Here is a 14,746-nt window from a genome sequence, read left to right as displayed (position 1 = left end):
TGATTCTGATACCCACGCTGAAGATGAAAACTGGTTTCTGTGGTTCATTAAGGAATTCGAAGAAATGCTGTTGCACTACCAAAACTCAAAATAACAGAAAGATGACAAATGATATAGAGCAAGGTTTTACTTGCTTAACTTGTTTAACTTCACAAACAGTGAGGATGAACACATTCATAAGAGCTTGAAAGATGAGTTCACTTCTTAATCATTTTATATTGATTAGGAAGTAGATGGTGCTCAACTAAGTGATAGAAAATCTCCATCATGTTGCTGCACATATCAAAGAGTTCATCTCCCTCAGAAAATAGAGCTTGCTCATCTTCTCTATTGCAGTCTGCATTTTTCTTGGATCAACCTCTTGTCCCGGTAAGGATGCGGGTCATGTTGTTGTCCTCTTCTGTCGAAATTGAAACACCATCTATGTTCTTATACACATTTAGAATGAGATTCTTTTTAGACCATTCCACAAGACTACTTGAATCATGTCATTACGCAGTGAATACTTTTACTTGAATAGCATTACCTTGGCCAGCTGTGAGAAATATTGGAGTATTTGGAACACACCACACACAACAAACGTACTTTTTGTCAATTTTTGACTAATAAACCATTAATTTGGCCTTGAAGATCTTGGGGAACCTAAGTCAAATTTTAATGTATCGCTAAGACGACCCCACTCTACACCAGTATTGGTGTATACTGCAGTATACTGCAATATTCTGGCAAAAATAGAATGAATCCTTTTTTCATGAGATGTGCAAGTGTCAATATTTTTGTATGCACATGTTCTTCTACTAACTTTTGCAACAGTTTCATAATCGTGACTATAGGCACAGTTCAAATTATAATCTTATCTCCGGTTCTTGCAGTTCATAGTTCATAGTTCATGATGCAAAATATCACTGTGCCAAGTGTTCCCACGGTAATGAATCAGAGCCTTGCATCTGCCTTCTTTACTTATTAGATTAAATAAACTACAACTCTCGCAATGTGTGTGAACCATTTTCATAAAAATCTGAGACATTATAGTCCAAATAAACTGAAATTAAAAACAAATAAATATAACTATTTATAAATTCAGTTAACCAATTACACTAGTATTCAACTCTAAGGTGAATTGGACCTGACAGTCCTTGAGGAAGATGGGAATAATTGGGTCCTAACTGTCAAGTATTACTGGAATTAAGCAAGAAGCCAAATGATACAAACTGTGTTTACAAACCAGGCCTCAAATCTAACAAATACAGAATATGGACATGATAGGTCAGTGAGCTACAGCCATAACTATAAAGGAAATACTGATACTGATCTGGTAATAATGTTGCTTCTGTCTAAAATAGAAATAGATATTTGCTACAGCAGTAGCTTATTAATTACTTGGTCTATTTATTATATTGACATTATCCAAATAAGTGTCAACATTACAAGTCAAGTGTTAATTAAGTGTTAATTACAAGCAATTAGTCGCATCTTACAAGACAAGGCTAACAGACTGTGGGGTGGCTGTGGCTCACTAGGTAGAGCAGGTCACCTGCTACTTGGAAGGTTAGTGGTTCAACCCCTGTATGATCCAGTCTACTTGCCAAATATCCTGGGCAAGATACTAACTTGATACAGCCACTCGTGAGTAAATGTTAGATAGAAAGCACGAAAAGCATGGGGGGAAAAAACGTCCTTGCATGACTGGGTGAATGAGGGAAGTTGTATAAAAGTGCACTAAGTGTTCAAGTAGAGCAGAGAAAGAGTAAATTTATGTATCTTTCCGGTCGTTAAGTGATGACAGGACGAATCCTACTTCCGGGCCTAAAGTAGTCTGCGTTTAATATGCCTTTGTGTTGTTAACATGTTTAATGTTTTGTATTTTCTTCTATTTAATCTCAAAAAGCTCCTAAAACTGTCAGTGATCACTGTTGACCTCCCTCGGCTTTTATTACCGCTAATCATTTATTTAAGCTCAGTTTTTAAAACCTTAGGATGTAACTACAGCCCAGCCCATGCAGCAGTATATGAATGACTAACCTCGTATTGTGGATGGATTATCTCAGTTGTTCTCCTGGCTGAAGTTTGGTCCTTTTACAGCATCCTGCCATGCGATTACATTTGTTCCTGACCACCGAGAACACTCACGTTAACTTTTATCAAGTGGAAAAAAAGTTAGCTTGTTTATATTATGCTAACATAGCTGTGTTGCTAGCGATCACATAGCACATCATTATATACCAGCTAGCCAAACTTCAGTAACCCTACAAATGTCACTGCTGTTTAGTTTTCTGTCTTCATTTATGTTGGAAATGATAACAGAGCTGTAAGTTTTAATTTGTTTCCAAAACCCCTCAGTCAGGACATGCTATATTGTATTTCGATAGAAGCTAGCGAGCTAACTTCCTGCTAACTTCTAACTCCGTTAAATGTCATAAATTCCGTTTTCATGGATGCCTGGATGTTAAACTCAATTGTTACACCTGGTAGAGCAGAACGCTGATAATTTTATTAAAGATGAAAGACTTTAGACAGTTTTTCAACTCTCAGTAATGCCATAGTGATTGTTTGATATATGGACCTGCAGCGGAGTTTAGGCCCAGACACGGCTAGTGACGTCAGACTTAACGACTGGATTGCCCACATTTGTTGATGAGTTGACTTGTTACAATACAAATGCAATGTCTGTCACTGGTAGGACAAAACTAAATCCAATATAATTTTGTAGTTCATCAGTAAATCAAAAATATATTGGAGTTAGTTGAAATCCCTGATATCAGCATTTAATTTAATCATTAAAGAAATGTACATCAAGGTGCTACAGAAAGATCAAATGAACCCTTTTTCCCTTCACAAACAGCAAGAAGCAGGTCCAAAATACCGGAGCGAACAACAGAGACTGAAAGATGCACAATACAATTGAAGAGAAAATCATGCGAGGGAACTAAAATCCAAAACAGTCATACTGACAAAGTGTGATTTCCTCAAATAAGAATCATGGCGTGACATCTGTATTTTCATTTTTTAAAAGCATTCAACAAAAGCTATTTGATTTGTATCTACAGAAGAGCAGAAGGTCCGTATAATAATACTGAAAGCACCAAATCAAGTGTCAAATCCCAAAACTCATACTAAAAGTGAATGCAAAACGGTGTCATAAGTAAGAAAATAAAGAATAAATAATGTCAGAATAATAAACCTTCTCATAACACTCATAATACAATCTGTTTCAGACTACTGAGGTAAAGTAATTAGGACAAACTAGATCATACAAGGATAATACAAATGCAGAACTTGCACGCTTACGTGAGCAAAGGATGTGGTTAGAAGTCAAAACACAAAAGATTGTGCTGATACATGCCAACAGTGGAAACTAGCCGTATAAAAGGGTCATCTTGACACGCCTACAATTACAAATTAGCTGCCATGATGCACGGTCTGCAAAACATTCTGCTCATCTATGTTCTGAGATGTCTCGGACAAATTGGTAAGAATCACAATCTTTGGTTGTTTTTCAGTGATTGTTTAATGGAGCATCAGCCTAATTTTGACGGGTTTTTTTGTTGTAGTACATGGTAGTGACATCATAAATGGGGAAAAAGGCCCCAGAGAACTCAATGCAGTATGTGGTCTCAGTGCAGAACATTGATGGCCATATATGTGGAGGTTTTCTTGTCACTGAAGACTTTGTGGTAACTGCTGCACACTGTGACGCTGAGTAAGTAATCAGTCTTCTCGTGATGACCTCTTTGACTTGTGTAACTACATCAATTTAATTGATGGCTCTTAATGATTGTCTTCCTTCAGAAAGCCCACACATGTTGTCCTTGGCAGCCACAATATAAAGAAGGGTTATCAAATAAATATTGAAAAAAAATTTAAGCCCCACTCTAGAGTTGGATGTCTCGAGACCGGTCTTGGTCTCGAGACCGGTCTCGAGACCACTTTTACGTGGTCTTGGTCTCGTCTTGGTCTCGACGGACTTTTGTCTTGGTCTCGGTCTTGGACTCGACGGACTTTTGTCTTGGTCTCGGTCTTGGTCTCGACGGACTTTTGTCTTGGTCTCGGTCTTGGTCTCGACGGACTTTTGTCTTGGTCTCGGTCTTGGTCTCGACGGACTTTTGTCTTGGTCTCGTCTTGGTCTCGACGGACTTTTGTCTTGGTCTCGGTCTTGGACTCGACGGACTTTTGTCTTGGTCTCGGTCTTGGTCTCGACGGACTTTTGTCTTGGTCTCGGTCTTGGTCTCGACGGACTTTTGTCTTGGTCTCGGTCTTGGTCTCGCTGTCTCGGTCTTGCGCTCTCAAATCGACATAGTGTTCGGGAGATTTGGAGTCAACCATCAGTGGAGCGGGGGGTGTCTTACTGGGCTTAAGCCCGGGTCATTTTTTTCTGAAGCATGGGGTTTTTTGGAGTGTAATTTGTTTGTTAGATGCCTGACTGACAACTGTATAAAACAAAAACAACACACGAAGCACAGAGCGCACCGTCCTAAATTCCCCCTGATTTTGGTATGATCCGAGCTTTGGCACTAGGTGACTGAGCACAGCACCCATGTGAGCGAGGGGGGAGAAGCTGCTGCCTGCGAGTTTGCTGCAGAGGAGAGCTTAAGTTTGACCAGGTAGGAAATCATTCGTACTGAACTAATAATGTAAATATGACGGTGTATCACAAAAGATTGATATCAAACTGATCACTTGGTTGCGTTACTTACTCTTCGAGTGAATCAACAAATGGATAAATAAAAAGCCGAACGACAATGCTGATTTTTTTTAGAGAGTCTTAGCTTACATCTCATATTTTCAGTTGTTACCCTCCACGGCTAAACAAACTCTCTAAATCGGTTTCAGTTGTGTACTGATGAACACAACAATGGACATAAGGAGCTTCTTTCAAAGAAAAAACTCAGGTAGATGTTATTTTATATATTATGCTTTGTATGTTGTTGTTGTATGTTCAGTATATCTATGCAAAACAAGAGGAATTTCAATACACAGCAGTATATTCACAGTTGAAACCAGATATTTACATACACTTTAGGGAGAAAACATAAAACCTTTTTTTTACTGTTAAACATCAATTTAGAGTAAACTTTTGTTTTAGATAAATAAATGTTGCAATGTCTTTTGAATTAGTTAAATGTCAGAATAAAAAGAGGGAGCTGTCTATTTTAATCACTTTCATCAAATGTAGGAGTACATATACACTAAGTTTATTGTTAATTAAGATTAATTAAGAAAACTCCAGATGATTCCATTCTGAGCTTAAGAAGCTTCTGATTGGTTAGTAGAGTCCATGTGGGTAAATTGGTGGCACAGCTGTGGATGCATATAAGGCAAAACACAGAGCCTGTTTCTTTGAAATGGGAAAGTTTCTTTGAAAAATCAAGAGCTGTCAACCAAAACACCTGGAAAAGAATTCTGGAAAAGAATTGTGGAGCTCCATAAGTGTGGCTCAATTTTGAATACAATTTGGTGCCATTTACAATTAAGAAATACAGACAGTTTCTCTCTTTACTCTTAAAGTTAACAAATATGTTTTTTATATTTATCAATCTAAAAAAAGAAACATTTAGTCTGATTTGATGTTACAATTAAAAAGTGTTTGTGTTTTTATCTGAAGAGTATGTAAATATCTGGTTTCCACTGTATATTTGTGTTTGGCTTGATTGTCAGCACAAAGAGGGAGAGAGAGGAACAGAGAGGGAGAGAGACGACGAAAATGACGACAGAACAGAGATGGAACAAGAGCAGGTGAGACACACAAGTTAGTCAAATGGTTGTTTGCCAAAAACTCATCAGAACATGTATCTCGTACCTATTGTATCTTTTTAGATAGCGTTTGTTACTTTTAAAATTCTATATTTATTAAGTTATGCAGGCTTATTTGCTCAACAAGGCTGAATAATTATATAAACTTTTCAGAATCTAAATAGTGTACTTTGGTAGAATTAAAAAATAAGTGTAGTGCAGGTCTAAGATGATTTTTAGTGCTGCTATCATCTAGTTCTGATTCTGGTTCTGTCTTGGTTACTGTTGTAGTCCTGTTTTAATTCTGGATCAGTTCTGGGTCTGGTTGAATTGGGGTTTAGTCCCTGTGTCTTGATACAGGCCCGACTTTGTTCTGCCTTGCTGCTTAATTAAAAAACTATATATATATATATATATATATATATATATATATATATATATATATATATATATATATATATATATATATATATATATATATGAAGTCATTCTTTTTTGAACAAAGCTCAAAACAGAGCCTAATAATCTTTCAGTCATTTCTACCCCCACTTAATTTCCTTTGGCTGCTCAGCTCTCACACAGTGGCTCAGCTACGCTCCAATCCCTCCATATTGTGGCCAATCACATGCGAGGATATAGGATAATATCATTATGTGAAAAACAGAGAGGGTGAGAGACGCAACAGTCAAGTGGAGCATGCGTCAGTCCTTTCAGTGAGTGAGTGAGACAGTAGACAGCGGTGAGGAGGGCTGTGCGAAAGCAAAAACACATAAATATGCCCGAGACCCGTAAACGAAGCAGCATCTGGCTGCAGTTTAAAGACTTTTTTTGTCTCGGTCTTGGTCTTGGTCTCGTCTCGTCTCGGTCTTGGTCTTGGTCTTGTCTTGGTCTCGATACCCTCTGGTCTTGGTCTTGTCTTGGTCTCGGATTAGGCGGTCTTGACTACAAGTCTACCCCACTCTTACTCTAACATTTGGTTGGGTAATGACATCATGCTCCTTAAAGTAAGTATGTATTCATACAATCAACACTTTCAAGTGCCATAATTGTTGATTTAATGATTTCCATTCTAATAACACTGCTAATATGTTGTGAAATTAAGAATTTGGGATTTTTTTCTTTCTAATGTGTTTCTCCAGCTGTCTAGGAAAGCTCAGCTAGGATGCAAAGTACAAATAATTCAACTTCCATGTGCTGAAATGAACGTAAAAGCAGATGAAGTGTGCTAGGTGGCTGGTTGGGGAAGAAATAGAACTGGTGGTGAAAATGTCGATGATCTGAGAGTGGTGAGCGTGTCCGTCATTAACCAATATGTATGTAGGGAACAATGGCCCGGTCTTTCTGCCAATGTTATCTGTGCAGGTGGATACGGCACAGACAAAGGATTCTGTCAGGTATGGCTTCTGTTCTTTCATTGAATGTGTCTGCTTGTCTCTTGTTGACAAATACCCGAACGACCTAAATTAAATATGAAATGGATATTTTCCTCTTTCTTCCTGACAGGGTGATTCTGGTGGTCCTCTGGTGTGCAACGGGTTAGTTGTTGGTATTGTTTCTTTCAACAAAAATTACAACTGTGCTTATCCAGATGTACCCAATATCTACACAGACATCTCCAAACACCTCAAGTGGATCAATGGGATTCTGCTAACTGCAACATCTTCCTAAAAATGTGTTTTTTTGTTGCTACTGTAGAAGCAAAAGATAAATGAATAAAAAAATAATGGCTGTCTGTCATTACCAGTGTGACAAAATAGCAATAAAAATCTATCCCAATTTTTTTTGTCTAATTTCCTTTTGTAATAATCTTAGTTTATAAAACAATAAGAAACAAGAATACTATAGAGGTCATTTTTGTCTCAGGTGAAGGCCAACTAATGTCTTTTTTATATCTTCTTCGAGATCTAAAAAATACAAAATTCTAAGTGAATACTCTGAGAAAGCTTACTTCAAACATTTTTTTTCTCCTGTACAGATACTCGCTGATGCACACAGTTGCAAACAAAAGCTACGTGAGCTATGTGTTTTGACTGCCATGATTAATCGTTAATACAATTATCATAGTTTTTAAGATAATATTAAGATATTTATATAAGCTTTAACAAAATTTGGTTAAAAATGACAAATTTAGATCTAATGAGAAAGATGCAAGAAACAAAAGATGGAAAAGTGACTAGTCCAACACTTAACAAAGCAGTGTTGGATAGGTCTTCTACCCTAATTATTTGATTGAAGAAAAGTTTAACCCACCATTTTATCACCCACAGGCTTGACTTTGCCTCAGAGGACTTGCTGCAGTTTGGGGTCCACAAATTTAATTCAGTTCACAAACTTTCTTTCACTTTGACTCTGTCTTTGGCTTAGTTTTACAAGGGACTTTTTTATTTGACTGAATCTGGCAAATACTTTTTTTGATTACAAGCGCAAATATCGTATCTGTTATTAATCTCTGTCTCTCTTCCACAGCATGTCTTTTATCCTGTCTTCCTTCTCTCACCCCAACCGGTCGCAGCAGATGGCCGCCCCTCCCTGAGCCTGGTTCTGCCGGAGGTTTCTTCCTGTTAAAAGGGAGTTTTTCCTTCCCACTGTCGCCAAAGTGCTTGCTCATAGGGGGTCATATGATTGTTGGGGGTTTCTCTGTATCTATGAAGCGCCTTGAGGCGACATTTGTTGTGATTTGGCGCTATATAAATAAAATTGAATTGAATTGAATTGAAATATACTAACACTATCTTGTAAAATACTGCCACCTACTGGTGAAAGACAAGTCACAAGTTTGTCACATGGCTACCACAGACAGCCATGCATTCACAAAGTCAGACGTATGGCCAATTGAGAATTGCCAAGTAACCTAACAAGCATGCGTCTAGACTGTGGGGGGTAACAGGAGAGAACCTGTGTATAGGGGAGAACATGCAAACTTTATACACTAACTTTATACAGAAAAGCCTCAGCCTGTGGATTCAAACTAAGTAAAAAATCTCACCTGCCTGGCTTATCACCTTCACACTTGTTCAGTTTAATTCAGTTTTGTTTATATAGCACCACCTCACAAAAACAATTGCTGCAAACAGACAGTTGCGCTTTGTATTGTAGGAAAAGACCGTATAATAATAGAAAGAAAACCTCAACTATCAAATGTACCCTTATGAGCAAGCGCTTGCAGACAGTGCGAAAGAAAAACTCCCTTTTAAGAGGAAGAAACGTTCAACAGAACTAGTCTAATGAAGTCTGACTTGTTGGGGGTGGGGAGAAAGAGAAGAGAGTCATATAATATATGGTGTGTAATCACACTGAGAATGTAAAGAGGTGAGCGAAAAAGAAATATTCAGTGCATTAGATGACTTAGACTATTAGCATAACTGAAGTATGGTTCAAGGTCACCTGATCTAGCCTTAACTGTAAGCTTTATTCAGTAATGCAGCAGGAGGCACAAAAGTGGCAACACTTTTGACACACAATTCTGCATTAGTAAGGTATTACTAAGTGCTTAATTTATCATTATTTAAAGCATTACTACTCCTTAGTATGTAATTTACAAATACAGATGGTTGGGTCTGCACTTCCACAGGCCCCAGTTCAGGAACGTATTCCCGTTAACAAAGCAAGACGAACAGCTCAACCGGTTTTTCACATGCTAGCAAGGGAAGGATCTCAGAGCAGCCCTTCTGCCCTCGGTGTCAGACCACTTCGAAGAACCATCTCTCCTGCAGCCTTTTATTTCTGTGACACACAGTTTACACAAACACCCATTGTAAAACCCCCCTATGGTTATAAAAGACAAGGCACTAGGTGTGTGTATGCATGTGCATGTGAGTGAGTGTGTTTGTGTTTGGGGGTGCGTTTGTGTGACCTCCTGCTCACCAAAAGGGTCATTGGTCATAAAGGCAGGAAGCTTGCTAAACAAGAAAACAGAACCCTCACATGGGATGTGTCTCTATAATAAAACACTACAGCCTCCCCCTCCATTCAACAGGCTGGGGAGGGGGTCAGAAAAAACGGAATGTCTTGGATCATACAGTTTGAACCAAGACTTACAAATTTAAGTGCAATAATGGCAACATTTAACCATTTGACTCTAACACAGATATAAATATTTCGTTTGGTTTATATAGCATGTTTTTGGTATGTGTTTTTTGATGACCTTAGCCATATTTTATTTTAAACGAAGAAGCCTTTGTATAATTATGTTAAAGTACCCTGTAGCTCTAACGTCTTCATGTATCTTTCTCTCGTAAGCCCCTTTTTTCAAACTTCGACTGTGGGCCTAGTTACATTTCAGTGTTCTGCAAATCTCAGGTGTGCTATGTTTGCATCTAGCAATACATTTCTATGTTGTGTATCTCCAGTGTTGGGAAGGTTACTTTTAAAATGTATTCCATTACAGAATACAGATACATGCCCCAAAATGTATTCTGTAACGTATTCCGTTACGTTACTCAATAACAGTAACGTATTCTGAATACTTTGGATTACTTAATATATTATCATGCTGTTTACAACTACATGAATGTGATTTATTACTGTTACTGAAGGTCCGCGGCTCCGAACCGTAGTAAAGGGACCTCTGGCTAATACGGTGGGTTCTGTGTCGGGCTCGTAGCTGAAAACTAGCTTTACTTTGTTGTCTGGGTCAACTTTGCTTGCGAGAGACAGAGAGAGACGTTGACAGGCTGCTCCAACGGAACTTATTGTTTCGGAGGAAAACACGAACACGGTGTACAGTCGAGTCTTAATAGCTTACTTACAACTGGGCTGTCAGGCTCTCTTCTTGGCTGCAGTGGTTATTATTATATTTACAAGCTTCCAGCTCCCGTTTTTTCCTTTTCCTCGTACTTTTCCTTTTTCTCCCTCCCTCGCTCACAGACACATAACGGGTATGGCAGTCCATTCTCCCTGCAGCACGGACTACACTGCCTATGATGCTACATTCTTTAGAACTATACCTGTAGCATTCTGCGTATTAGCTTAGAACAACAACAACAAAAAGGCCTCTCTCACCCAGGAAACACAGAGAGAGAGAGAGCGTCACCCTGTAACCATGGCAACCGTAACGCTGCCGCCTGGAACAACAGAACGTAGCTGTCAAACAAAACCCAAACAGTCCTGACCCGCCACAATATGAAACAGGGAAGTACCGCCGTGTAATCCATTTATTTCAACAAAGTAACTGTATTCTAAATACCACCTTTTTAAACAGTAACTGTAACGGAATACAGTTACTCATATTTTGTATTTTAAATACGTAACGGCGGTACATGTATTCCGTTACTCCCCAACACTGTGTATCTCTTTGTGCTTTGTCTGTATCACTTTTCTGTTGTGAAGATAGCTGAGACTTGTTCAACTCTTGAGGTACTTTCATTTACTTTTATAAATGCTTTATAAGGCAAAAATAGTCCTCACTTTAGATGAGGTCACAAAATACTTAACAACTAGTAACTGTCTCCGATTAGTGTTTGTGATGCAATGAACATATTACTTATCTGTTCTCATAAACTGCATACTAATGCTTTATAAATAATGAATTAAGTACTTACTGATACCTAACTAATGCTTAAGAGTCATTATGTGTGTGTTACCAAAAAGTGTCACGCTGAAGGACCTTTACTGAGAAAGAGGTATACATTTAATAACTAGTTTTGATCAGTGCTGATAACTGGAAGCAAAGGAAGTCACTGCAGCTGCGATAAAATGGATAGGGATCAGTCAGTGCAAACCACATAAAAGGGAACCACACAGTTCCATAGTGACAGAACGAATATCTTTCTGCCAAGATGTATGCTCTGCACCAATTTATGCTAATTCATGTTTTGACGTGCCTTGGACAAAATGGTAAGCCACACTATACAAATACTTTTAGCCATCTGCAAGCTGAATATTGACATTTTTAACTCGTTTTGATTATCTTCTGATGTCTTTAGCACTTGGAAGTGAAATTGTAAATGGGGAAAAAGCTCCCGAGAACTCACTGTTGTATATGGCCTCGGTGCAGAACAACTATGGCCACAATTGTGGAGGTTTTCTTGTAAGTGAGGACTTTGTGGTCACTGCTGCACACTGTGATGAAGGGTAAGTAATCAATCCTGCTTAAAGGTAATTTGTGGGTCATGTGATAAGAAACCACTTCAGAAGTTCCTATTAATATTAATTGGCAACACTTTTCACCAGCTGCACAATGTATGTCACAATTTCTCCCTTAAAATCATACACACACGCACACAAACACAGATAACCATCACCGTTTAGAAAGCCTACTGATTATCTCTGACTTGCAACTTATTTAGGAATCCAAGGAGAATAGTTCTTGGCACCCACGATCTCAGCAAGCCTGCTCACACCGTGAAAGATGTAATCATGAAATGCATACACCCATATTATATAGGTGTTGGAAATGGGAATGACATCATGCTACTCCAAGTAAGTCGATTTTTTTTCACTTAATACACAGAAGACATATTTGTGATCTCTAGAACATTTGCATATACAATCTCTTAATCTGTTCCCAGCTTTCTAGTGAAGTCCATCCAAGCAAAAACATCCACTTTATTAAACTTCCCTCTTCTGAAATAAAGCTAAAGGAAAATGAAAGATGCCTTGTGGCTGGGTGGGGTTTGACAAAAACTGGTGGTCCATTAGTTCACCAGTTGAGAGTAGTGGATGTGTCTGTTATCAGCCCAGAGGTCTGTAGGAAGAACTGGCCGGGTCTTCCGGGTGGTCTTATTTGTGCTGGTGGTTATGGCACAAACAAAGGGTTCTGTCAGGTATGTTTTTTTTTATTTGTTTGATTTTTAAGATTAACTGCTAACTCATGTATAAAACTTTTTTTTTCTCTTGAATAACCCTCAAAGGGTGATTCTGGTGGCCCTCTGATCTGTAATGGTACAGCTGTTGGAGTTGTTTCTTTCAACAAATATGGCAGATGTGACTACCCGGATGCACCCAATGTTTATGTGGATATCGCAAAACACCTTGACTGGATCAACGGGATTCTCAAGAAAAAGCATTGTTAAGTCTTACATAAATCTTTGCTTTGACACACTGTTGTTGTAGTTGTGCGTTTAAATCGCTTTGTGTTTTATCTAGATGCAGAATAAATAAATGTTTCAAATATTTCTCAGCAGACATGTAATTGTAGCAAAGTTGCTGTAGTGACAATATTATTGTGATGTCATTTAGCTCATTTTAACACAATAAATCACCGGTAAATGATTTAGGGCAGCGGTCTCCAACCTTTTTTGCGCCACGGACCGGTTTATGCCCGACAATATTTTCACAGACCGGCCTTTAAGGTGTCGTGGATAAATACAACAAAATAAAACTAGTACCGGTACCGAAAAAAATAAGATTTATTCATAACACACGTGAAAAGACCCAGGAAAACCGAGTTAACGATAAAAACGATAACAAAATAACGCTGAAAACCGATAAAAACCCTGAAAACTATACATTTCACACCTGAGCCTCAACTCTCGCGGCCCGGTACCAAACGACTCACGGACCGGTACCGGTCCGAGGCCCGGGGGTTGGGGACTGCTGATTTAGGGGACAGTAAAAAGGTTCCCCTGGAGTCAGAAACAAAAAAAGCATGGTGCAGTTATAGTTAGATGAGTTGTGCAGTTAGATGAGATGAGATGAGGTTTTCAAGGTTGGCTGGGTAGTTTTAAGAGTGCACCCTGGCACGCACCCTATGACAGCTAGGATTGAGCTCTGTAACCCTGGGTTTAACAAGAAAATGTAGTAGTTTTTTAAATTGGGCGACATGGGCGGTTGCCCAGGGCACCCAACAGGCCAGGACCGCCCCTGGCTCTGAGATCATGAGCATAGCTTTATTGTTGGCTAACAAGATAAAATTTACATGCTAATGCTAGCTGTGTTTCCATAGATCCTAACTGATCTCAGAGCGGTGAGAGCAGACCAACGGTACTTTGGCTTGTGAGCTGCTCTCCATTCAGTTTACAAACACCAGCGGTTTAGCCACAATTCGCATGCACAAACCATCAAAAAAAGCAAAAAAAAAAACTGCTGGACTCTCAGCATGTCCAGCTCCAGTCATTGTTAAAAGGAGACAGACACACCCAGACACTATCAGACTGACCCATGCATTTGTGCTTGAAGAGTGAAGCCTTAATGTGTTTATTTTTAGACCACTATTTTGTTCTGATATGTAAAACTTTTGAAAGGAAAGGAGATTTAATTTCTTTTTATCATGAAGGTGGATATATGTTTGTTGTCTAATTACAATAAATCTTAATCTGGGAAAATGTTATTTCTGTGGTTAATCTAGTTGGCTGTAGAACTCGGAGATAGTGTCATTAGGCTGTATAAAGAATAAAAAAAAATCAGCAAAAAATCTCAGGTCATGCATCTGCCTTCATCACTTTTTTTGGTTGTTTTTTTTGTATAAAATCTAAATTTAAATAAACACACAAAATTATAGATTATATGTATTTAGAAAGGTATAAACCTCCAAAATAATCCACCAACAAGAACAGAATTACACAAGAAGGTGCAATGATCCTGTCTTATATCAAACTGACAAGATAAAGTAAATATTAAACATTGTGTAAATTATTATCCAACAGGGTGTGGGGGGCATGTAAGTGAAGCCAGCTCAGACATTGCTGGTATTAGGACTGTTCGAGTCAAGTTTTGAGGATATACTGACAAGAACTGGGGTACTGGAAAAAGGCTGATAATGTTGAATTAATTCAGTGTTACTGAATTCAGTGTTAATAATTCAGTGTTGCCAACCAACCTAGTAAAAGGAGTTATATGCGATGCATCTGGGAACTATGACTGAGGAAAAAGCCAACACGTTGACCAAGAAACACCACCAGTAGTAGCTCAGTGCATTAACATTAATAGGAGATACCTGCTGTGTGCTTGCCTACCCCTGGGTCACAGCATAATAGGAATAGGATGAAGATTGTGGCCAGGTTAAAGGTAACCCCCAGCCTAGATGATGACGTATAAGAATTTCTGCTGCCCTCTGCTGGCTATAATGAAGAGTTAG

General features: G+C 38.6%; 1 protein-coding gene and 1 pseudogene across 3 annotated transcripts; both read left to right on the top strand.

The window, feature by feature from the left end:
- Positions 1-2,718: 2,718 nt before the first annotated feature.
- On the top strand, positions 2,719-8,155 carry LOC146490792 (duodenase-1-like; annotated as a pseudogene). Its single transcript, XR_014872389.1, has 6 exons — positions 2,719-3,469; positions 3,552-3,700; positions 3,790-3,858; positions 6,677-6,734; positions 6,870-7,124; positions 7,234-8,155. The product of XR_014872389.1 is annotated as a duodenase-1-like (transcript).
- A 301-nt stretch (positions 8,156-8,456) lies between these two features.
- LOC146490791 (chymotrypsin-like elastase family member 2A) lies at positions 8,457-13,325 on the top strand. Of its 2 annotated transcripts, none has more exons than XM_085151532.1 (5): positions 8,457-11,565; positions 11,655-11,802; positions 12,018-12,150; positions 12,240-12,494; positions 12,582-13,325. In XM_085151532.1, the coding sequence occupies exons 1-5, from the start codon at positions 11,508-11,510 to the stop codon at positions 12,741-12,743; spliced, it is 756 nt and encodes a 251-aa protein (XP_085007658.1). In that variant the 5' UTR covers positions 8,457-11,507; the 3' UTR covers positions 12,744-13,325. The 2 variants fall into 2 exon arrangements, with proteins under 2 accessions (XP_085007658.1, XP_085007659.1); XM_085151533.1 differs by having other exon boundaries at positions 8,458-11,085.
- Positions 13,326-14,746: the final 1,421 nt, after the last annotated feature.

The sequence above is a fragment of the Neolamprologus multifasciatus genome, chromosome 23 (assembly GCF_963576455.1).
Source record: "Neolamprologus multifasciatus chromosome 23, fNeoMul1.2, whole genome shotgun sequence".
Classification (NCBI taxonomy): Eukaryota; Metazoa; Chordata; class Actinopteri; order Cichliformes; family Cichlidae; genus Neolamprologus; species Neolamprologus multifasciatus.
This window is presented reverse-complemented; position numbering and strand designations above follow the sequence as displayed.

Excerpts from the sequence above, each read along its gene's own strand:
- LOC146490791 (XM_085151532.1), top strand. The coding sequence starts at position 11,508 with ATGTATGCTCTGCACCAATTTATGCTAATTCATGTTTTGACGTGCCTT. Across the intron at positions 12,151-12,239 it reads ATGACATCATGCTACTCCAA|CTTTCTAGTGAAGTCCATCC; the intron begins GTAAGTCGATTT and ends ATCTGTTCCCAG. Across the intron at positions 12,495-12,581 it reads CAAACAAAGGGTTCTGTCAG|GGTGATTCTGGTGGCCCTCT; the intron begins GTATGTTTTTTT and ends TAACCCTCAAAG.